Source organism: Argentina silus (genome assembly GCF_951799395.1).
Source record: "Argentina silus genome assembly, chromosome: 6".
Classification (NCBI taxonomy): Eukaryota; Metazoa; Chordata; class Actinopteri; order Argentiniformes; family Argentinidae; genus Argentina; species Argentina silus.
Window position 1 is genome coordinate 2,191,503 of NC_139660.1, and position 10,000 is coordinate 2,201,502.

General features: G+C 50.9%; 1 protein-coding gene across 2 annotated transcripts in view; it reads right to left on the reverse strand.

Moving 5' to 3' along the window:
- The window catches only part of LOC310806187 (carboxyl-terminal PDZ ligand of neuronal nitric oxide synthase protein-like), a 118,677-nt gene that overhangs the window by 71,097 nt on the left and 37,580 nt on the right, over positions 1 to 10,000 (reverse strand). The window contains exons 3-4 of one of the 2 annotated variants that reach the window (XM_083672207.1): positions 7,635 to 7,727; positions 3,819 to 3,877 (exon numbers count right to left, since the gene is read on the reverse strand). In XM_083672207.1, coding sequence (XP_083528333.1) covers positions 3,819 to 3,877; positions 7,635 to 7,727 — 152 coding nt within the window. Of the gene's footprint in view, positions 1 to 3,818; positions 3,878 to 7,628; positions 7,728 to 10,000 lie in introns of both variants that reach the window. The other variant, XM_083672206.1, reaches the window with a different exon arrangement.

A 10,000-nucleotide genomic window follows, 5' to 3' on the forward strand; every position in this document is an offset into this window, starting at 1 on the left:
CTGTTCAAAAATCCTGGGGAGAACCGTGTAACACACACTGCTCCTCATACGTGTGTGTGTGTGTGTGTGTGTGTGTGTGTCTGGAGGGTGTGTGTCTGGAGTATTCTTGTCTACTGTAAATCTCTGATGTATATCGTGATGTGTATCGTGAGCCTCTCTTCCAGGATAAACATTATCTACAGGAGATGCAGCCTCTGATCAACAGATAGCATCCGGCCCACTCTTCACTGATGGACAAGCTGCCTAGACTCTGTATGAGTCCAGTGTGTCCACTTGGTCAAGGGCATTCTGCCTCTCATATTCCAGTGTGTGTGTGTGTGTGTGTGTGTGTGTGTGTGTATGTGTATGAGTGTGTGTGGGGGTATGGCATCTATATATTTCCTGGACAGTACCTCTGGCCCAGGTCCAGCAGGCCTAATCAAGTGCCAAATGGGAGGGGAGTTGGTCAACAGAGCTGAGTTTGCTCTATGAAATATCACTAATCACCATTTTGACTTTGAGTGCCTGACGTGGCGTATGACTGCTCTCATCAACAAGATCTGCTGAGAACAGCTGCTTCAATGTGAGTGGAATGAGAAAACAGCCCTGTAGGGAAGGTAAATGAGGACACAAACACGGTGGACCCCAATCCTTCCCGGGATACGCTACACACACAAACATTTCACATTTCAACAAGCCAATTAGTTCTCAAAAGGAGCATGTCAATGGGGGATATAGGACATGAATGTTTGAGTTATGTGCCTCTGTCTGGAGTTAGGATTTGCCAACTGGAGTCAATTGTGCAATTTACAAACTATTCCCCTTAGGGTAACTAAACAGCAAGCACCGCGTCAGGAACACAGAGTGGCAAAGGTAATCAGAGGCTTTTTGAGAGAGGGCCAAGCCGTCTGTTAGCGATGCAGGGTTGTGTAACCATTGCATATTTATGCATGACAAGCTAGTGGAGACTTAATATTTAAAAATGGCAGAAAACGGGCGTCTTTTCTGACAGAATAATTTCAAACCCCGGCACCCCCAAGTGTGCGATGTGCTGAACCCCGGAGATGTTGAGTAATGAGAGAAAGTGAAAGAGAAAAAAAAAAGAAAAAGTGATTAGACCAGGGTGGTCTAGAGAAAAAAAAGAAAAAGTGATTAGACCAGGGTGGTCTCGGTCGGTCTCTCTCTCTCTCTCCCTCCCTCCTTCCCTCTCTCCCCCCCTCCTTCCCTCTCTCTCCCCCCTCCCTCCCTCCTTCCCTCTCTCTCCCCCCTCCCTCCTTCCCTCCCCCCCCCTCTCTCTCTCCTTCCTTCTCTCTCTCTCTCCCTTTCTCCTCACCCCCCTCCCACTCCCCTCCCTCTCTCCCCTCCCTCTCTCCTCTCCCCCCCTCCCTCCTTCCCTCCCCCCCTCTCTCTCTCTCTCCCCTCCCTCTCTCCTCTCCCCTCCCACTCTCCATTCCCCTCCCTCTCTCCTCTCCCTCTCTCCCACTCCCCTCCCTCTCTCCTCTCTCCTCTCCCCTCCCTCTCCCCCCTCCCACTCCCCTCCCTCTCTCCTCTCCCACTCCCCTCCCTCTCTCCTCCCCTCCTTCTTTCTCTCTCCCTCCCTCCCTCCCTCCCTCCCCGAGCGGCTTAGGGCAGGGAGGCGTCACACTGCTCTAACTAGACAGTTGAGTAGAACGGGGTCTGTCATCCCGTCTTCATTTCCTCTCCTCCTGTACCCCTCCTTCTCTTCCCTCCACAGCCTGCTCCCGCTGGAGAGCCGGGGGCACAACTTGTGGGAGGATTTGTTGCAATCCGAGTGTTCCTCACTAGCTTTGTCATACACCCTCCGATGGTCTTACAGCGGTGTCAGCGTGTGTGTGTGTGTGTGTGTGTGTCTGTCTGTGTGTGTGTGTGTGTGTGTGTGTGTCTGTGTGTGTTTGTGCAAGTGATTAATGCTTCAGACACGGCACAGAATTTCTCTAATTTCTCATCAAATCTTTCTGAGTCTCCTCTGTGTGTGTGTGTGTGTGTGTTCGCAGGGGTCTAAGACTGCTGCCTGGCAACCCAGACCTGACTCCATGTCTAGCCTGCTCTGCGTGCTGCTGTCACACTCTGTCCTGCTGGTCCGGCCCGGTCCTCTTCATCCTGCAGGTCCGGCCCGGTCCGCTTCATCCTGCAGGTCCGGCCTGGTCCACTTCATCCTGCAGGTCCGGCCCGGTCCACTTCATCCTGCAGGTCCGCTTCATCCTGCAGGTCCGGCCCGGTCCGCTTCATCCTGCAGGTCCGGCCCGGTCCACTTCATCCTGCAGGTCCGGCCCGGTCCGCTTCATCCTGCAGGTCCGCTTCATCCTGCAGGTCCGGCCCGGTCCGCTTCATCCTGCAGGTCCGGCCCGGTCCACTTCATCCCTGGTAATCCTGTGACTTGGACTCATACCACAGCCTCTTATTATCTCGGCACTGAAAGATACGGAGCCCATTAACGCACACGCACACACACACGCACACACACACACACACACACACACACACACACACACACACACACACACGCACACACACACACACACACACACACACACACACACACGGCACTGCCAAGAGGCTGCAGCAGAAAGGAACTTCACAGAAGGTCACATCCACCTTCAGAAAGTGTTTCTCAGTAAACACTGAGGCTTGGTGAAGCAGAGATCTGCGTGCCTCAGTAAACCCTGAGGCTTGGTGAAGCAGAGATCTGCGTGCCTCAGTAAACCCTCATCCCTCAGGGCCTCAGAACTGAGGCAAACACACACCAAGGGATTGTTTTCAAATTGGCCACTGCTAAAGGAAAGGATTGGACCTTAAAAATGACTTAATAGCTTTTCCTTGAATAATCTGGTGGGCATTGGATCCGGGAAGAGCATATTATTATTATTTGTATTTCTCCAGAAAAATACAGCTGAGATAAACAGCCAATAAACAGGCAATAAAGCATCTGATGAAGCATTCCAGTCGATAAAGCATCTTCAGATGGACATTCTCCATCGACAAAATGTTTGTGTGTGTTTGTTTGTGATGGATCATTAAAATCAATATAAAAGTATTTACAGATGGGCATTCCATCACCATCAACCATACAGTACAATACCAGCAGCGCCATTAACCTGGAGTTTAACAGCTCATTCTGGACCCTGGGCAGTCAGCCCATTCATTATCCATCCACACTGGTCTAGTAAACGCACGCACGCACGCACGCACGCACGCACGCACGCACGCACGCACACTAGTCCTATCTGACAACGGCAGGCTGTTAACCCTGTTAAGAATAAGTGGTGACCAATCGCGTGTGAAATTAAAACTGCAACCCCTACCCAGCCACGTGTTGGACTGCTCCGACTCCCCCCGTAAGTGGAGCCATGGGGTCATAATGGACCGATCTGATCCGTCTGGAGCCAACGAGGCACCAGCTGTTACTGTGAAAGCCGTCCTTTACCCCCCCCCCCCCCCCCGACCCCCCCCCCCCCCCCGCTCTGTGATAGGTCGACGTCGCCCCGTAGTCTCTCTCTCTCCAGGTGTCCTATGGCCGGTTGGTGTCTGGCCACCCGTACCTGCTCACATACCTGTCACCCGTACCTGCTCACATAATACCTCTGGAAACAACCAATCAAGTCATAATACCTCTGGAAACAACCAGTCAAGTCATAATACCTCTGGAAACAACCAGTCAAGCTTTGGAGAAGTTCGGGAGAGGGAGGAGGGAGGAGGGTCTTCTACAGACGGGGACCCTCTCTCTGACACACGCTTTGGTATTAAGGGTGTCTCCACACACCCGTAACCAGCCTGATGAAGGGACTTTATAGACAGGCACCTGTCAGGACCTCTCTTACCTGTAGATGGGGTCCTGCATCACCATCATCTTACTCTCGTCCCAAGTCCACTCCTTCTTCTGTGGACAAACAGAACAAAACACCTTTTAGTACTGTTATATAACTGGAGTAGGAGAGGAGGGGAGGGGAGGGGAGGGGAGGGGAGAGGGTAAGAGAAGAGTAGGAGAGGAGAGAGGAGAGGTGAGGTGTTCCAATCTCTTTCCCCTCACTCTCTCCAAATGTCAACACCAGGAGGTCTGAAATGATTAGTCCCATTGATTTTCATTTCAATGGAGCTCTTTCAGTTTGCTTTGCTTTTTTTCAACCACATCCCTCCGTTTACCCCTCAGCTCATCCCTCCTGAGGTAAAGGAGGTGCTCTGACATTTCCGTGGGCAGCAGGAGAGAGCAGGCTGGCAGACAGAGGAGGGAGAGACCCTTTTTATTTTATTTTATTCGGTCCAGTTCATCATTACAATAGAAACAGTCCACTCCAGTTAATGACCATACAACCAGCCTTTCTGGCACGGCCCAGCTAGCATACTGTCTGCCCATAGGGTGACTGGAGGGAGACGGTTTCACCCTCTCTCTCTCTCTCTCTCTCTCTCTCTCTCTCTCTCTCTCGGTGGAGGAGGACAACCGTTCGTCACGGCCTTCAGAAGTCGTTTCCCTTCCTTTGTGGTGCTCTTCTTCCTGCTCTCTCTATTCTGGTTTTCTTCCTCTATGTTTTCCAGTCTTCCCCCCCCTCTCTTCTCTCTCCATTCTCTCTCTCCCTCTCACTCTCTTCCCCTCTCTCTCTCTCCATTGTCTCTCTCTCTCTCTCTCTTCCCCCCTCTCTCTCTCTCTTCTCTCTCTCTCTCCTCCTTCCACATTTCTCTTTTTTTCCCTCTCCTCAACTCTTCTTCCTCCCTCTATTCTCGTAATCCTTAATCCTCTTTTTTTTTTTCTTGTCTTCCCCGCTCCGTTCTCCTCTCTCCTCCCTCCTCTCCTCCCTTCTTTGTTCTCTCTTTCTCTGATTCTTACTTTCTCAGTTTCACCCCCTCCAATCCCTCTGTAGTCCTTTCTAGAACATTCTAGAACATTCTATCCCCTGACAGGACTGACTCTCTGCATGGCTTGAACAGACCTTGTGTAACACACACACAGACACACACACACAGACACAGACACACACACACACACAGACACAGACACAGACACAGACACACACACACACACACACTCCCTCGTCCCTTAGCCATATTACATAAGTGGAGCTGCTGATGGTAAAGGCACATCAGGTCAGGAACCTTCTGGAGGTGTGGGGTCGTCCACAAGACAGAACCCCGCGGGCGACACGCACAGATGGGGACAAACCCTCGCGGCTGTGGAGCGGACATGCACTCTAAGCATGAATTCGCCTTTAGAGTGGGCTGGGAGTGGACACACACACACAGGCACACAGAAATGCATGCACGCACTCACACACACACACACACCCTTTAGAAATGGGCCAGAGGACCACTAAGACAACTCAATTAAGCCTCCCAGGAATTAGAAGAAGCTAATGCCTTGGTCTGGTTACAACCTCCTGTCTACACCCCCCCCCCTCCTCACCCCCCATCCCCCCCCCACCCCCTGGTCGCCTTTGTTGAAGGTTGTTAAAAGGCATAGAAATCAATGGTTAAAGTTTCCTGTAGATGTCAAATGCATTCAAGGCTTGGACAGTGGTTAAGAGAAGCCCCGGGGCCTCGGGGTCGCACACACACACGCTTTAGTGCTGGGCTCTCTTTAGAACGCGCTGAATGGAGAGAGAGAGAGAGAGCGGAAGGAGGATGAGAAAGAGAGAAAGCAAAGGACAGGTCAGGAGAGGGAGAGGGTAGCCGTTGAGTAAGAGTGACCTCGCAGGCATGCGTGGGTTCCTTTGACACGGCTTTAACGGTGCGAGACAGAGGAGGAGGAGTTATTCCTGGGGCGCCACGGACGCTGAGCCACGGACGCTGAGATCACCACAGAGCCACGGACGCTGAGATCACCACAGAGCCACGGACGCTGAGATCACCACAGAGCCACGGACGCTGAGCCACGGACGCTGAGCCACGGACGCTGAGATCACCACGGAGCCACAAACAGGCTTTACGGTGCCCAATACAGAGGGAGGGAGAGGAGAGATAGAAACCTAACTTCCATGTTCCTCCGTCTCTGTGACGTTTGGGTGAGAGGGAGACATCCCCTGGGGCACGGGGGGGTGAGAGGGAGACATCCCCTGGGGCACGGGGGGGGGGGGGGTGAGAGGGAGACATCCCCTGGGGCACGGGGGGGTGAGAGGGAGACATCAGTGTGTGTGAGTGGTGCTGCATTCGCTCTGTCTGGTTATTTAACCTTTTTTCTCTCCCTCCCTCTGTCCCTCCCTCTCCCTCTCCGTCCTCTCTCTTGCTCTCCCTCTCTCTCTCTACCTCTCCCTCTCCGTCTGTCCCTCCCTCCCTCTACCTCTCTCCCTACCTCTCCCTCCCTCCCTCTACCTCTCTCTCCCTCTCCCCGTCCGTCTCCCCCTCTCCCTCCCTCTCCTTCTCTCTCCTTCTCTCTCCTTCTCTCTCTCTCTCTTCAGTTCAAGTAAGCTTCATTGGCATGACAAGAGTAAAGAGAAACCAATGTTGCCAAAGCAAAGCAATGTCATCAGTCTGTAGAATAGTCTAATGGTCTAACAGTCTGTAGAATAGTCTAATGGTCTAACAGTCTGTAGAATAGTCTAATGGTCTAACAGTCTGTAGAATAGTCTAACGGTCTGTAGAATAGTCTAATGGTCTAACAGTCTGTAGAATAGTCTAATGGTCTAACAGTCTGTAGAATAGTCTAATGGTCTAACAGTCTGTAGAATAGTCTAATGGTCTAACAGTCTGTAGAATAGTCTAATGGTCTAACAGTCTGTAGAATAGTCTAACGGTCTGTAGAATAGTCTAATGGTCTAACAGTCTGTAGAATAGTCTAATGGTCTAACAGTCTGTAGAATAGTCTAATGGTCTAACAGTCTGTAGAATAGTCTAATGGTCTAACAGTCTGTAGAATAGTCTAACGGTCTGTAGAATAGTCTAATGGTCTAACAGTCTGTAGAATAGTTTAATGGTCTAACAGTCTGTAGAATAGTCTAATGGTCTAACAGTCTGTAGAATAGTCTAATGGTCTAACAGTCTGTAGAATAGTCTAATGGTCTAACAGTCTGTAGAATAGTCTAATGGTCTAACAGTCTCTCTCTCAATTCAACACCATACACTATATTGGCACAGTAAGACATCATGCACGGCCAAAGCAAACATATAGGAACTTATGAACGTAAAATGATGATATATACGTAGAATGAACTAAAACAGTAACATAACTGTAAAAATATTAACTGTGGTAACTCTCTCTGTCTCTCTCTGTTTCTCTCCCTCTCTGTCTCTCTCTGTTTCTCCCCCCCCCCCTCTCTCTATCTCTCTCTCTCTCTCTCTCTCTCTCCATTTGACTGAGTTAAATTCCCGCCTTACAATCAGAGACTGCTCATCTCTTCTCGTCCTCCTCTCCTCTCTGCTCTGGCTGAATCCTTATTGCACAGATTGGCTTCTAATCAGCCCCCTCCTTCCTTCCCCGCTGCTCTCAGGAAACCAATCCCACTCTCCCCTTAACACAACCTCAGGATGTATCACGCTGGGCTCGGCTAGGCCTGAGCGGGCAGCGGAATTGACAGGGGAGGCAAAAAACAACACCCGTCACACTAACCCTCCGTGCCAACCCCCCCCCCCCCCCAACACACAAACAGGAACAAATAACACGCAGGAGAGATCACAATAAAGTAATTTAAAAAGTTGAAACGTACACTCACTTTTTTCTTTTTCCTCAGGCCAACCCGGACGCCGTCCACAGAGACGATGATGTTGACCTTTTTCTTCTTGATGTTCTTCACTTTGAATTCATACTGCAGGAAGAGACAGGGGAGACAGGTGTGTTAGCATGGGCGTAACGACAGCAGGACTGACAGAGCCAAAACGTCAACCGGTGGTGAGAACCTGACAGATTCTGCAGAGCAGGCCTGTTAATCAACTCAGAGCAGTGATGGCTGGGCTGGGCTGGGGTTTTGCGGGGAGAAAAAAAAATCGATGTTTCTGGTCAGGTCAAGGCCCAGGTTCCAAAATGCGTTCTTGCGCGCTATCTTGGGCGTATACCAAGAACAGACATGCTCCAGATAGAGCAAGAAGGCATGCTGGAACACAGCCCCAGTTTATCAGTTTACAGCCATGACCTCAGGGAATCATGTGACCCACCAGGAGGGAAACAGTGTTTAAAAGGTAACTGGAGGGATTTCAGGCCAAGCATGTGTCCATGTGTGTGTGTCTGTGTGGAGTGTGTGTGTGCGTATGTGTGTGCGCGTGTGTCTGTGTGTTTGTGTGTGTGTGTCTCCTGTGTGGATTGTGCGTATGTGTGTGTCTGTGTGGAGTGTGTGTGTGTGTGTATATGTGTGTGTGTGTGTCTCCTGTGTGTGTGTGTGTGTGTCTTCTATGTGGAGTGTGTGTGTGTGTGTGTGTCTCCTGTATGGATTGTGCGTATGTGTGTGTCTGTGTGGGTGTGTATGTGTGTGTGCGTGTGTCTGTGTGTGTGTGTGCGTGTGTCTGTGTGTGTGTGTCTCTTGTGTGTGTGTGTATGTGTGATAGAGCCTGTGTGTGAGTGTTTTGTGTGTGTGTGTGTGTGTGTGTGTGTGTGAGAGAGTGTGTGTGTGTTTGTGTGAAGGCTGTCAGAAACAGCTACTGTAAAGGCTGCTGCTGCTTGAGCCCTTCAGAGGGTTGGAAGACAAGGCCAAGACTTCCCTCCTTCATGTGTGGACTTGATTAGAGTTGGCCTCCAGAGTGTCTGATCTAATAGAGATCAGCACAGTTGAGCCTCTGCTCAACACACACACACACACACACACACACACACACACACACACACACTCTATAACACACGTGTGTATGTGTGTGTTGTATAGATAGAGGAACAGAGGCAGGGCTAGGCACCAGCCAGGTGATGTGATGTGATGGACCCCCCCCCCCCCCCCCACCCCTCCTGCTCTTCCCACCCACTCTCCTCCATGTTAATGCCCCCCTGTTGCTGTGGGCAGTAATTGGGTTTTTAAGGACCACCTGCCCCTGGTTCGGAGAGCCACAGCCATGAACCAGAAGCCACATCTGCTAAGGGGACGCCAGCCTGTCTCCTGTCTCAGGACGACTGACGCCCTGTTGCCTGCCCACACACACACACACAGACACGACACACACACAGACACGACACAGACACGACACACATTGTGTTCTGTATGAAAATGGAATTCTGGAAGGTCACTCCCAGCTTTGAACATGTTCTTATGTGTTGGCTGGGTTTAAAACACCATTAAAAGTGTTTTGTTGGGGCTAAATCTCCTCTGTGTGTGTGTGTGCGTGCGTGCGTGCGCATGCGCATGTACTTGCGTGTGCGAGTGTGTGCGTAAGCGCGCGCATGTGTGTGTGTGTGTGTGTCTGTGTGTCTCTGGTAATGCTGAAGTCAGAACTTCAGAGCACGGCAACATTTCTCTGAGAAGAAGAGTGTTAACGTGCACCGAAGCCCCGCCAGGAATTCCATCCGCAGTTTAACCCTGGAGGTGAAATAATCTGCTGACCAAAAACTGTGGCCATCAGCTAACAAGGTCGAGGCGGACAGCCGCAGGAGCAGGAGCCAACCGCTGGGGCAGGAGGAATACAGACAGTGCTGCACAGAGACAGTGCTGCATCAGAACCCCTCCACTGAAACCGTCTCGCTCTCAACATTATTGAGAGGTTCGGCGCGGTTTAATTGCTGTAGATGGACATTAAGACAGTGCCTGTCTTTCCCGTTGACTGATATTGAGCCCTGTAGGTTTCTCCTAATGCGTACGGTCGTAGTGCCTGTGTCTGGACCTACCGACGCCGTAGAACATGGACTCACTCAGCTCAACTAGATACACACACACACACACACACACACACAACTAAGAAGGAAGACATTTGATAAACTATGGTTTTGGAACCATATTCCTGTGGAAGTGAACTATCCTGGTGTCAGGGCCATGTGGGGCCTCATCAGCCCTGTCTTGGGACAGAATAAAGGGGGGGGGGGGGTCCTGTCACACCATGATGAGAGATATGAGATATTCAGATTCAGATTTGTTCAAGAGTTAGGGAACAAACTCTTATTGGCTCT